This window comes from Alligator mississippiensis, chromosome 7 (genome assembly GCF_030867095.1).
Source record: "Alligator mississippiensis isolate rAllMis1 chromosome 7, rAllMis1, whole genome shotgun sequence".
Classification (NCBI taxonomy): domain Eukaryota; kingdom Metazoa; phylum Chordata; order Crocodylia; family Alligatoridae; genus Alligator; species Alligator mississippiensis.
The window spans coordinates 13518817-13537945 of record NC_081830.1 but is presented as its reverse complement, the minus strand read 5'-3'; the positions used below and the strand labels follow the sequence as shown (position 1 = coordinate 13537945).

Here is a 19129-nt window from a genome sequence, read left to right as displayed (position 1 = left end):
ATAAAATAATGCCTCCCGATATCAAGCCTGAACCTGTTCTCAATCAAGTTGTGGCCATTACTTTTTGTTATCTCAGGTGGTGCCCAGGGGAACAGAGCCTCACCTATTTTCTGCTGGCCCACCGGATGAGTTTATAGATGTCCACCTGATGCCCTTTCAATCTTCTCTTGTGGAGGCTGAATAGATTCAGGCCCTTTAGTCTATCTTTGTAGGGCCTGCCCTGCTGCTCCCTGCTCATGTGAGTGGCCTCCTCTGGACCCTCTCCATGCTGGCCACATCCCTCCTAAAGTGTGGCGCCCAGAGCTGGACGCAGTACTCCACCTGCAGCCTGACCAGTGTCGCACAGAGGGGGAGGATCACCTCCCTGGACCTGCTCGTGATGCGTCTGTGGATGTATGACAAGGTGCGGTTAGCCTTACTGACTGCTCCCTTGCATTAGTGGCTCATGTCCATCCCGGAGTCAACAATGACTCCGAGATCCCTTTCAGCCACTGTGTTGTTGAGAAGGGTGTTCCCCAGCCTACAGGTGTGTTGCTGGCTCCTTCCCCCTAGATGCAACACCTTGCACTTGTCAGTATTGAATCCCGTCCTATTCTCATCCACCCATCTCTGTAACCTGTCTAGATCTAGCTGGATTCAGTCCCTCCCTTCCAGTGTGCCCACTTCTCCCTACATCTTTGCATCATCAGAGAATTTGGACAGTGTGCTCATACAGCCGTGTCAGGGCCCCAGCTATGACCTCCACCAGTTCCCTTTGTATCCTGGCATGAAGAGCATCCAGACCTGCTGATTTAAACACGTCCAGCCCCTCCAAGAGTAACCTAACTAGATGGTCCCTGACCCTAGGCATGCCATTGTGTCTCCTGAGCCTGTCCAGAATCCTAGTGGGGGAGTTGTCCTGGTCCCTGCTTGGAAATATGGACGCAAAGAACTCGTTGAAGAGGTCAGCTTTTTCCTTTGCTGCAATCACTAGATTGCCAAGCCTGTCCTGTAGGAGCCCCACGTTACCCGGTGGGTTCTTCTCACTCCCTATGGACTTGAAAAGGGAGTTTTTGTTATCCTTAATTCTGGTGGCCAGCCCCATCTCCATCTCTGCCTTGGCCTTCCTAACAGCCTCCCTGCAGTCCCAAGCAACGGAGGTGTCATCCTCCTTGATGACAGCCCTTTGCTTCCACTGATTGTATGCCATCTTTTCTGCCCTTAGGCCTGGAGTACATGACATCCCAGTGTCCTTTCCAGGTCTACTTCCCCTGATTGTGTGAGAAGGGAGGAGGGCCGTCTCCTTCTCCAGCTTCTAACATTTGTGGTCTGGGTGCTTTCTACAACTATGAGTTTGGGACTTCCCCCCGCTTGTTCATATACCTGAGGAAGCCTCGTCTTTTCTGCACACCTCTGGATATCAGCCAGCTCCCCACTGCACTTCAGCTGCCTTGTGTCCAGCCCCTCAGACTTGTACACATGCAGCTTTTTAAGTAGCTATTAAACTGATCTCTTGCCAGTGTTGGCTGCTCACTTGCTCTCCAAACTGCGCTGCCTGGTGCAGTAGTCTGGGAGCTGACCTTCCCTGTGAAGACTGAGGTAGAAAAGGCATTGAGCACTTCAGCCATTTCCACATCATCTGTCACAAGCTTGCCTCCCCCATTCAGCTAGGAACCCATACTTCCCTTCCTCTTGTTGCTGACATACTTGGACAAGCCTTCTTCTTACCCCTCAAGTCCTGAACTAACAGAAACTTCAGCTCTCTTTGCCCTTCCTGATATCATCCCTGCAGGCCTGAGAAATACTCTCATACTCCTCCCTAGTCATTGATCTAAGTGTCCTCTTCTTGCAGCTTCCTTTGGTGGTCACTGAAGAGTTCCATGCTGAGCCATGCTGCTCTTCTGCCATGCCTGCCAGCTTCCATGTACTTTGGGATGGTTTGTTTTGGAACCATTCAGAAAGGTTTCCTTAAAACAAAGCCAGCTCTACTGGACTCCTTCCCCTGAGATTGGCCTCCCAGGACATCCTGCTCATGAGTTAGTTCCCTGATGGAGTCATAGTCTGTTTTCCCTATTCTACCTCTCTACATCCTTCTTTTCCTCGGGATCCCACCCTCAATCACCTCATAGGCACTCCTGCCCTAGTTGCCATCCTCTACCTAATTCCCCACCACTTCTTCCCTGTGTCTGAGCAGCAAATCAGGAAGAACACAGCCCCTAGTTTCTCTCTCCAACCCTTGCTCCAGGAAGTTCTCAGCAACATCTTCCAAAAACTCAAAAACTTCCTGAATTGCCTGTGTGCTCCTGTATTGCCCCCCGAGCAGATGCCAGGGTGAAAGAAGTTCCCCATGAGAACCAGGGCTTGTGATCAGGAAACTTCTCTTAGGTGTTTGAAGAAAACATGCACCTCATGCTTATGGTCTGGGGGTCTAGAGCAGACCCCCGCCATGACATCACCCTTCTTCTTCCCTGCCTTCCCTAACCCAGAGACTGTCAACAGGCCTGGTCTCCAGTTTCATACTGGAGCTCTGAGCAATCATAATGGAATAGAAGTCCCAATGTTGATACAGTTGTACGGTAATAGATTGCGGTCTCTATTGAGTTTCCTTTTACATCCATGCTAAACAAGGCCACAATATTTCCATTACTGGAGTTACTGGCATAGGCCACTTGTTGGAAAGGTGAAAGTAGATGCTACTGGTCCTGAAAGCATTTATTGACTAGGAGTATGAAAGTCATTTGGGCTTGACATACTTAATTCAGCTGCCTAAATCCCCGGGTTTAACTAGCTAAAGCTTCCCTATAGTGGAATACAAGGACAGCCAAAATCCAGCATCACTGCAGTCATGACGTGCACAGGAGCGCTAGTTTGTACACACTTACAGGAAATCATTTCCATCTCTTCAGCGTTGTGGGGAGGAAAACCCTCAGTGCTCTTTTACAACCCTTACAAGGAAAGCATGACTGAAAGCCCCAGCACCTGAGGAATGACTGACACCTACTATCTAAAAACCATTATCACTCCCTTTGAAACCTTCTCATACTCTCCTTCCAGATCCCAAATAGTCAAACCTCAAGAAAACTTTTTAATCCAGAAAAGAGAAAGATCCAGTGACATTCTCCATGAGGGAATCTTACAAACATTGAAGGTATGTACAAGCTGTTGCAATAGCGCACTAACAAATGACAGTCTAAGCATCAAAGATAAAATTTAACAGATAGAAGATTAGCTAGGACTGAGTGATATCTTAGAGACCAACTAGTTCAGGGAGACAAGTTTAAAATTAGATAAATTATTTTAAATGGTGTAAACCTACAGAAGCACAACTGTCATTGGTTCAGTTAATCTGTATTAATAACACAGTTGATTGTTTCTAATAAAGCTCCACTACTGACATTGGTGGGGTTAATTTGTATTAATAACTCTTTTCTATAAAAATGGTCTGTAAAACCACACTCACTGTAGAATAACTGACATTTTCTTTGGAATAAACCACCTCCATCTCACCAGTTTCCACAAAGCTGCTTTGATATCCTTGTTTTTCATGCTGTAGATGACCGGATTCATCATTGGTGGGATCATACAATAGAGAACCGACACCACGAGGTCCAGAGCTGATGGGGACCCAGATGTGGGCTTCAAATGGGCAATCAGAGCAGTGCTACCCAGCAAGGAGACAACAATGAGGTGGGGAAAACAGGTGGAAACTGCCTTATGCCGGCCCTGCTCAGAGGGGATTCTCAGTACAGTAGTGAATATTTGAATATAAGACACAAATATAAACGCAATGCAACCAAGACCTATACATGCAGCAAAGATAAAAATCTGAATTTCACTAGTAAACACCTCTGAGAAAGAAATCCTAAGGAGCTGGGGGACTTCACAGAAGAACTGGTTGACGACATTGGAGTGGCAGAAGGGCAGCCTAAAGGTGTTCCCCGTGTGCAGGGCAGAGAACAGAAGAGTTGTGCTCCAGGCCGTGGCTGCCATTAGCAGACAAGCTCTCCTGTTCATCACTGTCGCGTAGTGCAGTGGTTTGCAGATGGCGATGTATCGGTCATAAGCCATGATGGTGAGGATGGCAAGGTCTGCTGTAAGGAAGAAGAGGAAGAAAAAAACTTGGGTTTCCAGAATAGGAAATCAGCCTGGTGTTCAGTATGGAATTGGCCATGGATTTGGGAACAATGACAGAGATGGATCCAATGTCGAGGATTGACAGATTGAGGAGGAAGAAGTACATCAGGGTGTGGAGGTAGCTGTCAAAGGCTATGAGCGTGATAACAAGGAGATTGCCAATCAGGGCTGCCAGGTATATTGTTAGAAAAGTGGCCAAGTGCAAGATCTGCAATTCCAGGGCATCGGAGAACCCCAGGAGCAGGAACTCAGTCACGGCGGTGCAATTGGACGTCATCATCCACAGTGCCTTTTGGGATGCCTGTGGAGGGAGAGGGAATGACTCTGTCAGAAAAAAACAGCATTTTCCTGGCCACAATTCTCCTTGACTTGATTGTTTTAGAGGTCCACCTGATTTTCAGTTGAAAAGGAGTTTTCTGATCGAAATCAGGGTTTCCAAAGGACAATGTTTTTCATGATATATTAAAAAGAAAAATTGTATAATTGCAGCATTTGATTGAAAAATTGGGCAGGAAAAGTATTTTATCAGAACTTTTGCCGACACCCTGTCACTGCCACTCACTAGTGCTCATACATTTCCCACGTCTGTGAAAGTGGAGAAGGTGTCAGTGCACTGTCACACTGGCGTAAAGTGCTCCAGCTCCTTTCTAGTCCAAGGGGCCCTGTCCGTTCACATCCAGTACAGGTCCATTGTAAGTCCATGTGACGTGGGAAAAGGGAATAATTACAACCCCAGATCCTATCAATTTATGAATGCTGGTTCCTGAATCTTACCCACGGGCAGCTGAGCAAGAAATTAGAAGTCAAAAAGGTCATCCCATAGTATTTAAATTTTCCTAGGGTCATAGAGCTTAAGATGCTGGCTGTGTGGGGGCTCTAAGTCACCTGGGAAGATTGCAATCAAATGGCTGGCACGATGTGGACAAGGCTGTGTGTTCAAACTGGCTTCTAGTCTCAGAAATATATATAAGCATGGGCTGTCATTGTCCCTTACTGTTCCCTACATTTTGTAACTCATCTGCTTTAAAGATATTTGACCTTTTCTTTATTAGTTTAGTCTGAAAATCTTATGTGGCCGGCAAACTAGATGACTTTTGGCACTTGGCACTCTTGGTTACTGATGAAGAGGGAGCCATGCTAGCAGGGCAGCTCCAAGCCCAGGGCAGGCTGTGATGCACAGGGCAGCTCTGCCTGCCATGCTGCCAACCTGTGGTCATGGCTATTTCCCCACTCCACAAAGGCAATGCCTTGGGCTGCTGTCCTGCTTGCCTGCTCACTTACATTACGGTAGAATAGGTAAAAATTTCAGAACAGAAATATCCCTTTTTTCACATGAATACTGATATGCATACTTTTTATGACAACTGTCCAAATTTTATCAAAATGGAAAATAAAGTTCTGAAATAATTTTAAATTTAACTCATTATAATTTGTATAAAAGATCCTCTCTATTAATACCGAGACATTATGGAATTGAATATATTACTTACTGTGCTCTTTTTAATGGTTTTGTCTTCAGTTTCCTATGCTAAATCCTCGGGCAGCTGGATTACTGATCATCTACTCCTGCCTCCAATCTCTTGCCCCCCATCACTGTGCTATCTAAATGCCAGGGGTGCAGGTTTCTCGGGGGCATGCACTCCTCACTGTGCAGGAGAACAGAGAGGAGTTGATCCAAAATGATGAGTCCCTGAAGAAGAGCCAGGTGTGCAGCTGCCTTGGAGCTGTACTGCAATGAAGGCATTGAAGTCTCAGTCCATGAGCTGTCTATGTATATGTTGGGAGGTCTTGTGGGACTGTTTCCCTAGAGCCCTGCACAGCTCCGAAGCAGTGTCCATGGGCAAACACACGGGATTCACAGATATTGAAGCCAGAAGGACTGTCCAGAGTCTCTCATTGGACCTAGTGCTGACCACATGTCAGAGGATCTCGCTGTGGCTTGTAACGGGCTGCGTCTATCAGTGGGCCAATGTGTCTAGGCTTTGCTAGTCGCAACGTGTGACAGGAGTAATTTTTCCCCCTCCTGTTGCTAAGGGTGTCAGGACCCCCAACTCCCAACAAACCTGCAAACCACAGCAGCACAGGGGGTTGGCTGCAGCCCAGGGTAAAGGGTTTTCTCTCTCCCCCCAAGGACCTGCCAATCACCACATTTGGGACCCAGAAGGAAGTTTACTGTACAGACACATGGGTAGATACTTCCGGGAGAAGGAGCGTCATTTCTCTGTAACTGGGGGGGCTAGCTACCTTCTTTGTATATCCTGAATGTGTTTAAAAACATTTGCAGGAGCAGGGCACTGACAGTCTTTGTCTCCTCCTTTTTTACCTGTGGCACATTGTGGAAGATTTAGTGTGTGTGGGCAATATAGCTTGTGGGGAATATAGTGGGATGGGGGTGACTGCATACTTGTAGACCCAGTTTAAACAAGGTTGCATATGTGATAGTTTGGATAGGTGAGATCATGCCCTGAGCAGGAGGCTGGACCTCCAGAAGCTGCTTCCGGTCCTACTTTTCTATTCGAGTCCAAACCGAGCAACTGACTGGGGAACAGTCCCGTGCTCAAGGCAAGTGTGATAAATGACAGACTAACGAGGACTTTCCCATGGAGTTAAATGGTGTTCCTATTTACAGTTCTGTTTGCTCTTTCTTGTACATGGGCCCATCCCCTGCTCAGCTGCCAGGTCTGGACTCTAACTAAGACTTCCCTAGGAAGCAAGATCCTGTTCCTCTTTAGAGTCCTGTCTGCTCTTTCTTCCTAAGTACTGCAATGGAGGAAAGCACACCAGCGCAGGTGGGTGCATGGGTAGAAAGAGAGGGACATTGGAGGTCTGAAGCAATGGGGGCAAGGGCCAGAGGGAAGAAAGACAGAGGGGAGTAGAGAAGGGGAGAAGAGAGAAAATCCAAAACACCAATAAAATAGGTTCAGATTCGTTATCAGGAGAACGATTTCACTGATAGACCAATGGGGCAGTGGACTAGACTGATTAGGTATGTTGTGCAATCTCAATCATTGGAGGTGTTCAAGGGGATGGACTAGCATTGGTCAGGGATGATCTAGGAATAGCTACATCCATGTTCGTCTCTGGTTACTTCCAATTCCTCTGGTCTTTGCTGTTTGCTGCCCAGAATAAAGAAGGATTTTCTTCCCTCTCCTTTTGCTACATGAGCCATGTGGTTGGGGGTTTCTTCTACCTTTAAAAGCATGGGGTGTTAACTGAAATCAAGGTTGGGGATTTTGACTGATATGCCAAAGCTCCTGTCAGACTAAACCCCCAAGATCATGAGCTAGCGAGTCTTGCCCCACCACTCTAGGTCAGACAAAACCCTGTACTTGGGATCAGGAAGGAATTTCAACTAATGCTTTGATAGGTAAGAAGCAGGTTTCCCCCCACCCCCCACCCCTTCCTCCATGTCTATCTGGCAGCCAGTATCAAGTGGAGTGGCAACAGGGGTTGGGGCCAGAACCAGTTTATTTTCAATATCATTGTCGACAACTGAGAAGATGGCATAGAGTGCACCCTCAGCAAGTCTGCTGATGACACCAAGCTGGGGGCAGTAATAGATATGCTTGAGGGCAGGGCTATGATTCAGAGAGACCTCAGCAAATTGGAGGATTGGACCAAATGCAATCTCATGAGCTTCAGTAACAACAAGTACAAAATCCTGCATGTAGCGTGGAACAGTCCTATGCACTGGTACAGACTGGGGACTGACTGGCTAAGTAGCAGGACCTAGGGGTTAATGTGGATCAGAAGTTGAATATGATCCAATGCTGTGCCCTTGTTGTAAAGAAGGCCAATGGCAATTGTACTGCATTACCAGGAGCATAACCAGAAGATCAAAGGAAGTGATTCTTCCCCCATGTTTGGCACTGGTGAGAGCACATCTGGAGTACTGTGTTCAGCTTTGGGCCTTCCACTACTGAAAGGATGCAGACAGACTGGAGAGAGTCTACTGGAGGGCAGGAAAAATGGTTAAGGTGCCAGGTTACATGAGTTATGAGGAGAGGCCAAAGGAACTGGGGTTATTTAGTATGGTGAAGAGAAGACCAAGATGGTGTTTAATAGCAGCCTGCAACTCCCTCAAGGGTGGTTACAAGGAGGATGGAGCGCCATTGTTCTCCATGGTAGCAGATGATTGAACAAGGAGCAATGGACTCGAGTTCAGTTTAGATATTAGGGAAAAAAAATCTTACGATGAGGGTGGTAAAGCACTGGAACAGGCTACCCAGAGGAGTGGTGGAAGCTCCAGCCTTGGAGGTTTTGAACACCCAGCTAGACAAAGCCTCGAGTGAGATGGTCAAGTTAAGGGCAGCGCTGCTTTGAGGAATGTGTTGGACAAGGTGATCTCCTGAGGTCTGTTCCAACCCTAATTTTCTATGACCCTCAAACTAGTCATTGTTTTAGAGCAGTGTTAGCTACAGGGAAAACATCCCTCCGAGTTTTACAACACCACTCCTCTCATATAATGATAGAAACATAGAAAATTAGGGATGGATGGGAGTTCAGGGTGTCATCTAGTCCAGCATTGGGTGTTGGCTGAAATCAAGGTTGGGGATTTTGAATGATATGCCGCAGCTCCTGCTCAAACTAAAGCCCCAAGATCATGAGATAGGGAGTCTTGCCCCACCACTCTGGGTCAGACAAATCCCTATACCTGCAGTCAAAGAAAGACTGTCTCCATTTGGATCATGCCAACCATGGCTTGGTCTAGCCCAGTCTTAAGAACGTCCAAGGAAGGAGATTGTGCCACAGCTCTGCCTTTCAGCTTGACGCAGACTTCTCTTTGCTCGTTTCTTGTATGAAAACCACATTGCCTGAACTATCTTCAAATTGCCCAACAGTAGGACTCAGTATGAGTCAAACTAACTGATTCATACCTTTCAAAATTTGCTTTTGGGTGCCAATTCTGGACAGTTACCTAAACTCTCAGAAGTAATTAACTTCAGCTATTTTTTTTTTTCTTTTGGAGGATGGTGTCCTCCGGGGCATTCTGTACAATGTTAATTATTCTTTCTGATTTGAAACCCAGAAGAGAGCAAGATGCAGTGATACTCTACACCAAGGCATCTAATAAATATTTAAGTTAAGTAAAAGCTGTTGCAACAGTGAACTAAGAAATGACAATATCAGCATCAAAGATAAAATTAAACACATACAAAAAGATTATCGAGATCAGAGTGGTATTTTAGAGACTAACTAGTTCAGTGAGATTTAGGGTGAAAATTAGATAGAGAAGTTATTTAAAATGGTGTAAACCTAAAGAAACACAAATGACATGAGTTAACTAAATCTGTATGAATAACACAGTTAGTTGTTTCTATAAATCTCCACTACTCACACCTGTGGAGTGGACTAATATTAAAACAGCTCAGTTTCTATAAAAATGTTCACTGAAACCACAGTCACTGGAGAATAACTGAAATCTTCACCACAATAAATCATTTCCATCTTACCAGTTTCCACAGAGCTGCTTTGATGTCCTTGTTTCTCATGCTGTAGATGACCGGATTCATCATTGGTGGGATCATAGAATAGAGAACAGACAGCATGAGGTCAAGAGCTGATGGGGACCCAGATGTGGGCTTTATATGGGCAATCATCCCAGTGCTACCCAGCAAGGAGACAACAATGAGGTGGGGAAAACAGGTGGAAACTGCTTTATGCCGGCCCTGCTCAGAGGGGATTCTCAGTACAGTAGTGAATATCTGAATATAAGACACAAATATAAACACAATACAACCAGCAGTTAAACATGCACCAAAGATAATAATCTGAATTTCACTAGTAAACACCTCCGAGCCAGAGATCCTAAGGAGCTGGGGGACTTCACAGAAGAACTGGTTGACGATGTTGGAGTGGCAGGAGGGCAGCCTAAAGGTGTTCCCCGTGTGCAGGGCAGAGAACAGAAGAGTTGTGCTCCAGGCTGTGGCTGTCATTAGCAGACAAGCTCTCCTGTTCATCACTGCCGCATAGTGCAGTGGTTTGCAGATGGCGATGTATCTGTCGTAAGCCATGATGGTGAGGATGGCGAAGTCTGCTGGAAGGAAGAAGAGGAAGAAAAACACTTGGGTGACACATCCAGAATAGGAAATCAGCCTGGTGTTCAGTATGGCATTGGCCATGGATTTGGGGACAATGACAGAGATGGATCCGATGTCGAGGATGGACAGATTGAGGAGGAAGAAGTACATCGGGGTGTGGAGGTGGCTGTCCAAGGCTATGAGCGTGATAACAAGGAGATTGCCAATCAGGGCTGCCAGGTATATTGTTAGAAAAGTGACCAAGTGCAAGACGTGCAATCCCAGGGCATCGGAGAACCCCAGGAGCAGGAACTCAGTCACGGCGGTGCAATTGGACATCATCATCCACGGTGCCTTTTGGGGTGCCTGTGGAGGGAAAGGGAATGACTGTGTCAGGAGAAGAGCATGCAAGAGAAAAACCCCACTATTTCTCCCCACAGTAATACATGACTTGTGAAAACTGCCTTTCAATGAAAAATAAGGTGGCTCTCTAAAAAAGAAAATCATGAAAAAGCAGGGTTCCTAAAGTGATGACATTTTTTGTGAATCTTTTTTAAAAAATCAAATAGTGAGCCATTTCATCTAAAAAGCAGACAGGAAAAGTATTTTGCCAGTACTTTTCCAGAGACCTTGTTTCAATTCCTGATTATACCTTATACATTTCCCACGTCTGTGAAAATGGAGAAAGTATCAGTGCACTATCACATTGGCATAAACTGGGATAGCTCCTTTCTAGTCCAAGGGGCCCTGTCAGCTCACACGAGGTGTAGGACCATGGCAGGTCCTTGTGACTTGGTGCCCAACAATGGACCCAATACTCCAACTGCGGCCTAACCAATGCTGCATAAAGGAAAGTATCACCTCCCTGGACCTGTTTGTCATGCATCTGCTAATGCATGATAAAGTGCGGTTAACTTCATTGATTGCTTCGTCACATTGACAACTCATCTTCATCTTGGTATCAAAAACAGCTCCAAGATCCCTTTCTGCTGCTGCAAACATTATCCTCCAGCTGGTAAGCATGTTGGTGAATCCTTTTCCCTAGGTGCAGCACTTTGTATGTGTCCTTATTGAACTGCATCCTATTCTGTTCCACCCTTTTTCCCAACTTGTCCAGATCCGCCTGGATTTGATTCCTATCCTTTCATGTGATAACTTTGCCCCACATTGGCCCTTTTCCAGTCCTCTGGGACCTGACCTGAGCACCAAGAGTGCTCAAGCAGCCGTGCCAATGGCTCTCCTATGACACTGGCAATTCCTTCAGCACCTGTCAATGAAGATCACACAGGGCTGCTGACTTAAACACGTCCAGCCTTCCAACTGTGTCTTCACTAAGTGGGTGCTAAGAGTTGGTGGGCAGGTAGCCCTTTTGTCCCTGTCTATGATCCAATGGGGAGATTTGTCCTGCTCCAAGATGAGAAATAGAGAGGCAAAAAACTCATTGAAGAGCTCAGTTTTGTCCCCACTTTCTGTCCGTAATTGTCCAAGTTTGTCCTGTAGAAGTCCTATGCTACCCTGACCCTTCTTTTTCCTCCCATTATACCTGAAGAAGGTATTTTATTAAATGGAAGATAAAGATCTTAAATAATTTTAATTATAATTCATTATTCTGTTCCAAATGTTCATCTTTCTTAAAACCCAAACATTATTGAATGATTGAATATATTACTTACTGCGCTCATCCTAATGGATTTGTCTTCAGTTTGCTACATTAAATCCTTGAATTCCAGGACAGTTTGATTGCTGACCATCTACTCCTGCCTCCAAACTCTTGTGCCCCCATCACTGTGCTATCTAGATGCCAGGGGTACAGGTTTCTCGAGGGCGTGCACTTCTCACTGTGCAGGAGAACAGAGAGGAGTTGATCCAAAATGATGAGTCCCTGAAGAAGAGCTGGGCGTGCAGCTTCCTTGGAGCTTTACTGCAATGAAGAGACTGAAGTCGCAGTCAGTGAGTTGTCTATGTATATGTTGGGAGGTCTCATGGGACTGTTTCCCTAGAGCCCTGCACAGCTCAGAAGCAGAGCCCATGGGCAAACACGCTGGATTCACAGATATTGAAGCCAGAAGGACTGTCCAGAGTCTCTCATTGGACCTACTGCTGACCACACGTCAGAGGATCTCGTTTTGGCTTGTAACAGGCTGCATCTATCAGTGGGCCAATGTGTCTCGGCTTTGCTAATCGCAACATGGGGGTGGGAGGAATTTTTTCCCCTCCTGTTGCTAACAGTGTCAGGACCCCCCTCTCCCAACAACCATGGGTAGAGACTTGTGGGGGATGAGGGTCCTTTCTCTGTAATGGGGCTGGGGTGATGCCTTCTTTGTATATCCTGTGTTGTAGTGGTGTGACAGGGGGACTGCATACTTTTAGAAACAGTTTAGAAAAAGGTTTTATATGGGGTAGTTTGGATAGGGATAATTGTGCCTTGTACAGGGGGCTAGACCTCCAAATGCTGCTTCCAGCCCTAATTTTCTCTTAGTCTACTATTTATCACATTTGTGTTGTACAAGGGGCCATCCCCTGGTCCGTTACTGGGTTTCGATTGCCTAGCCTGTCCTGTAGGGCCCCATGTTACCCGGTGCCTTCTTCTAACTCCCTATGGACTTGAAAAGGGACTTTTCGTTATCTTTAATTCTGGTCACCAGCCCTAGCTCCATCTCTGACTTGGCCTTCCTAACTGCTTCCCTGCAATCACAAGCAACGGAGGTGTCATCCTCCTTGATCACAGCCCCTTACTTCCACTGATTGTATGCCATCTTTTCTGCCCTTAGGCCTGGAGTAGATGACATCCCAGTGTCCCTTCCAGGTCTACTTCCTCTGATTCTGTGAGAAGGGAGGAGGGCTGTCTCCTTCTCCAGCTTCTAACATTTGTGGTCTGGGTGCTTTCCACAACTACAAGTTTGGGACTTCCCCCACCTTGTTCATATACCTGAGGAAGCCTGTTCTTTTCTGCACACCTCTGGATATCAGCCAGCTCCCCTCCGCACTTCAGGTGCCTCGTGTCCAGCCCCTCGGACTTGTACACATGCAGCTTTTCTAAGTAGCTCTTAAATTAAACTGATCTCTTGCCAGTGTTGGCTGCTCACTTGCTCTCCAAACTGTGCTGCCCGGTGCAGTAGTCTGGGAGCTGACCTTCCCTGTGAAGACAGGTAGAAAAGGCATTGAGCACTTCAGCCATTTCCACATCATCGGTCACTAGCTTGCCTCCCCCATTCAGCTAGGAACCCATACTTTCCAAAGCCTTCTTGTTACCCCTCATGTCCCGAACTAGCTGAAACTTCAGCTCTCTTTGCCCTTTCTGATTTCAACCCTGCAGGCCTGAGAAATACTCTCATACTCCTCCCTAGTCATTGATCTAAGTGTCCTCTTCTTGCAGCTTCCTTTGGCGGTCACTGAAGAGTTCCCTGCTGAGCCATGTTGGTCTTCTGCCATAATTGCCAGCTTCCATGTATATTGGGATGATTTGTCTCGGTGTCCTCAGTAAGGTTTCCTTAAAACAAAGACAGCTCTTTGGGGCCCCTTCCCCCTCGGACTGGCCTCCCAGGGCATCAAGCAAGGAGTTCCCTGATGGAGTCATAGTCTGTTTTCCCTATTCCTTTTCTCTCCATCTTCCTTTCCTCAGGATCCTGCCCACGATCATCTCATAGGCACTGCTGCCCCAGTTGCCATCCTCTACTAAATTCCTCACCACTTCTTCTCTGCGTCTGAGCGGCATATCAAGAAGAACACAGCCCCTAGTTGGTCTCCAACCCTTGATCCAGGAAGTTCTCAGCAACATTTTCCAAAAACTTCCTGAATTGCCTATGTACTACTATATTGCCCTCCGAGCAGATGTGAGGGTGAAAGAAGTTGCCCATGAGAACCAGGGCTTGTGATCAGGAAACTTCTCTTAGGTGTCTGAAGAAAGCATCATGCACCTCCTGCTCATGGCCTGGTGGTTTATAGCAGACCGCGACCGTGACATCACCCTTCTTGATCCCTGCCAACCCTAATACAGAGAGTTGCAACAGGCCTGGTCTCCGGTTTCATACTGGAGCTCTGAGCAATCATGGGGCTCTTTACCATATAGCACAACTCCTTCTCCTCTTCTCCTCTGCCTGCCCTCCCTGAACAGTTTGTACACATCCATGGCAGTGCTCCAGTCATGTGAGTTCCCACCAAGTCTCTGTTATTCCAATCATGTCATGGTGCCATGACTGAGTGAAGACTTCCAGTTGTTCCTGCTTCTTTCCCAGCCTCCATGCAGTCATGTACAGACACGTGAGATAACAAGGCCTTTAATAATGGTCTATGACAGTTCGGTATACTACTATATTCTCATAAGCAAGCCAAGCAAGTATGGGGGTGATGAATGGACTGTGAGGTAGATAGAAAACTGGCTTGACGATACAAGTGAAGGGATAGTAATTAATGGCTCGATGTCTATCTTGCAGCCAGTATCCAGTGAAGTGCTCCAGGGGTTGGGTCCGGAACAAGTTTTGTTCAATATTGTTGTTGACAACTGGGAAGATAGCATAGAGTACACCCTGAACAAGTCTGCAGGTGACACCAAGTTGGGCCAGTAATAGATATGTTTGAGGGCAGGGCTATAATTCAGAGGGACCGCAACAAATTGGAGGTTTGGACCAAACACAGTCTCATGGGGTTCAGTAACAACAAGTTCAAAATCCTGCATGTAGCATGGAACAATCCTATGCACTGGTACTTATGGGAACTGACTCGCTTAGTAGTAGGACTTAGGGGTTAAAGTGGATCAGAAGGTGAATATGAGCCAATATTGTGCCCTTGTTACAAAGAAGGCCAATGGCAGTTGTGCTGCCTTACCAGGAGCATAACCAGAAGATCAAAGGAAGTGATTCTTCCCCCGTGTTTGGCACTGGTGAGAGCACATCTGGAGTATTGTGTCCAGCTTTGGGCCTCCTACTACTGAAAGGATGTAGACAGACTGGAGAGAGTCTACTTGAGGGTAGTAACAATGGTTAAGGGGCCAGGTTGCATGAGTTATGAGGAGAGGTTGAAGGAACTGGGCTTATTTAGTTTGGTGAAGAGAAGAGCAAGATCGTGTTTAAAAGCAGCCTTTAACTCCCTTAATGGTGGTTACAAAGGGGATGGAGCCCAGTTGTTCTCAGTGCTGGCAGATGATTGAACAAGAAGAAGTGGTCTCTGGTTCAGTTTAGATATTAGGAAAAAAAATCTTATCAGGAGGGTAGTAATGCACTGGAAGAGGCTACCCAGAGAGGTGGTGGAAGCTCCATCCTTGGTGGTTTTTAGGATCCCGCTATACAAAGCCTTGAGTGAGATGATCAAGTTGTGAGTGGCCCTGATTTGAGGAGTGTGTTGGACATGATGATCTCCTGAGGTCCATTCCAACCCTAATTTTCTATGACCCTAAGATTAGTCATTGGTTTAGAGCAGCGTTAGCTACAGGGAAAACATTGCTCAGGTTTTTACAACACCACTCCTCTCATACAATTATAGAAGCATAGAAATTTAGGGGTGGAAGGAACCTCAGGATGTCATCTAGTCCAACTCAGACTAAAAGCAAAACTAAAAGCAAAATCTCCAGTTGGATCATGCCAACCATGGCTTGGTCTAGCCCAGTCTTAAGAACCTCCAAGGAAGGAGATTGTGCCCCAATAGAAGTCCCAATTTTGATGCAGTTGTACGGTAACAGATTGGGGTGTTTATTGAGTTTCCTTTCACATCCATTCTAAACAAGGCCACACTATTTCCATTACTGGAGTTACCGGCATTGGCTGCTTGTTGGGAAGGTGAAAGTAGATGCTACTGGTCCTGAAAGGATTTAGGGACCAGGAGCATGAACATCATTTGGGCTTGACATACTTAAATCAGATGACAATATCCCCAAGTTTACCTATCTAAAGCTTTCCTATAGTGGAATACAAGGACAGCCAAAATCCAACATCACTGCAGTCATGACGTGCACAGGAGCTCTAGTGTGTACACACCTACAGGAAATCATTTCCATCTCTTCAGCGTTGTGTGGAGGAAAACCCTCAGCGCTCTTTTACAACCCTTACAAGGAAAGCATGACTGAAAGCCCCAGCACCTGAGGAATGACTGACACCTACAATCTAAAAAACATTATCACTCCCGTTTAAACCTTCTCATTCCCTCCTTCCAGATCCCAAATAGTCAAACCTCAAGAAAACTTTTTAATCCAGAAAAGAGAAAGATCCAGTGATCTTCTCCACGAGGGAATCTTACAAACATTGAAGGTATGTACAAGGTGTTGCAATACCGCACTAACAAATGACAGACTCAGAATCAAAGATAAAATTGAACAGATACAAGAAGATCATCTAGGACAGAGTGATATCTTAGAGAACAACAATTTCAGGGAGACAAGCTTAAAATTAGATAAATTATTTTAAATGGTATAAACCTACAGAAGCACAACTGACACTGGTTCAATTAATCTGTATTAATAACACAGTTGATTGTTTCTATTAAAGCTCCACTACTGACATTGGTGGAGTTAATTTGTATTAAAAACTCTGTTTCTATAAAAATGGTCAGTCAAACCAAAGTCACTGGAGAATAACTGACATTTTCTTTGGAATAAACCACTTCCATCTCACCAATTTCCACAGTGCTGCTTTGATGTCCTTGTTTCTCATGCTGTAGATGACCGGATTCATCATTGGTGGGATCATGGAATAGAGAACAGATACTATGAGGTCCACAGCTGATGGGGATTCAGATGTGGGCTTCACATAGGCAATCAGACCAGTGCTACCGAGCAAAGAGACGACAATGAGGTGAGGAAGACAGGTGGAAACTGCTTTATGCCGGCCCTGCTCAGAAGGGACCCTCATTACAGTAGTGAATATCTGAATATAAGACACAAATATAAACACAATGCAAACAAGACCTAAACATGCACCAGAGATAAGAATCTGAATTCCACTAGTAAACACCTCCGAGCCAGAGATCCTAAGTAGCTGGGGGACTTCACAGAAGAACTGGTTGATGATTTTGGAGTGGCAGAAAGGCAGTCTAAAGGTGTTCCCCGTGTGCAGGGCAGAGTACAGAAGAGTTGTGCTCCAGGCCGTGGCTGCCATTTGCAGACAAGCTCTCCTGTTCATCACTGTTGCATAGTGCAGTGGTTTGCAGATGCCAATGTATCGGTCATAAGCCATCATGGTGAGAATGGCAAGGTCTGCTGTAATGAAGAAGAGGAAGAAAAAAGCTTGGATGACACATCCAGAATAGGAAATCAGCCTGGTTTTCAGTATGGAATTGGCCATGGATTTGGGAACAATGACAGAGATGGATCCAATGTCGAGGATGGACAGATTAAGGAGGAAGAAGTACATCGGGGTGTGGAGGTGGCTGTCAACGGCAATGAGGGTTATAACAAGGAGATTGCCAATCAGGGCTGCCAGGTATATTGTTAGAAAAGTGGCCAAGTGCAAGATCTGCAATCCCAGGGCATCGGAGAACCCCAGGAGTAGGAACTCAGTCACAGCGGTGCAATTGGACGTCATCATCCACAGTGCCTTTTAGGACCCTGTGGAGGGAAAGGGAATGACTGTGTCAGAAGAAGAGCACGCAAGAGAATAACCCCACCATTTCTGTCTGCAGTTGTGCATAACTTCACTTTTAGAGACTTTTATTTTCAATTGAAAGGCAGTTTTCTGATGAAAGATAAGGGTTTCTAAAGTGACTACATTTTTCATGAAATGTTTTTCTCACTTCAGAACATCGGCACATTACATCCAAAAAGTGGGCCGGAGAAGTATTGTTCTAGTGCTTTTGCAGAGACGTTGTTATGCCCCCTGATTAAACCTTATGCATTTCCCATGTCTGTGAAAATGGGGAAGTTTTCAGTGGGTTGTCTGCTCTTTCCTTCCTAAGTACTGCAGTGGAGGAGAGCACACAAGCCCAGTTGGATGCATGTGTGGAAAGCGAGGGACCAATTACATGGTAGCAAGTGGGGATGAGGAGATGAGGCTGACACATACTGACCTTAGCTTGAGGGAAAAGTGGGATGATGTCCACATACTTGTTAACATTGGAGATCTGAAGGGATGGGGGCAAAGTCAGGAGGGAAGAAGGACAAAGGGGAGTAGAGAAGAGAGAAAATCCAAAACACCAATAAAGTAGGTTCAGATTGGGTATCAGGAGAACGTCTTCACCTATGCACCAATGGGGCAGTGAGCTAGACTGATTAGGGCTGTTGTGAAATCACCATCATTGGAGATGTTCAAATCCTATCATTTCATCAATGTCAGTGCCTGAATCTGACCCACAAGTAACTGAGCATGAAGTTTTGAAGTCAAAAAGGCCATGTCTTTGTATTTCCATTTTACTAGGGTATTGAAGTCTGCCATGGGAATGTAAGGTGCTTAGAGATCTATAGAGGAAAAGTGGTATACATTACTATGATATGCAAACAAGATAACAGACAAAAAGTACCCACTTTCCTAGGGGTATAAAGTGCCATGCTTCTCATCATCTCTTCTCATTCATGAAATGAGAATACCAGATTGACCACAAGCTAAGAAATACATTGGCCTCCTCTCTTCTATACCACTTCAACCATCACCTTGTATTCAAGGAACATAAGGGTAAGCCCATTTGGTTGGTGATAAAATTTGGGGCTGTAATTTTCGAATAGCACACAGGGTATGTCTTTACCACTTTCAGGATACTCCTGAGAATGTGACTCTTGAACACACATAAGACACTTGCTTCTTCTCTGTATATCCTGGAAATAAAGCAGTGAAATTTTCTTGGAGCCTGTTGTCCATGAAAGTCTTTGAGTCCTTGAAATGATCATAGTGACAACCCAAGAGATGTGCCATCTGGGAAGGCTACAAGCTTTTGACTAAGGCAGCATCAAAATTCATATCACTTTTGGGGATTATGTACAATCTGTCCACTGTATGTCTGGGCATGCATTATGCCATACCTGTGTGGCTGTGGGTCTGGTACACATCACCGTGCATGTAATGGAAACACAGGTGACC

The 19129-nt window shown here is 45.8% G+C and overlaps 1 protein-coding gene across 1 annotated transcript; it reads right to left on the bottom strand.

The window, feature by feature from the left end:
* Positions 1-16804: 16804 nt before the first annotated feature.
* On the bottom strand, positions 16805-17299 carry LOC132251763 (olfactory receptor 14A16-like; the record flags this gene model as incomplete). Its single annotated transcript, XM_059731694.1, has 1 exon — positions 16805-17299. A coding segment is annotated over exon 1 (495 nt), but the record flags the coding sequence as incomplete, so codon positions are not given.
* Positions 17300-19129: the final 1830 nt, after the last annotated feature.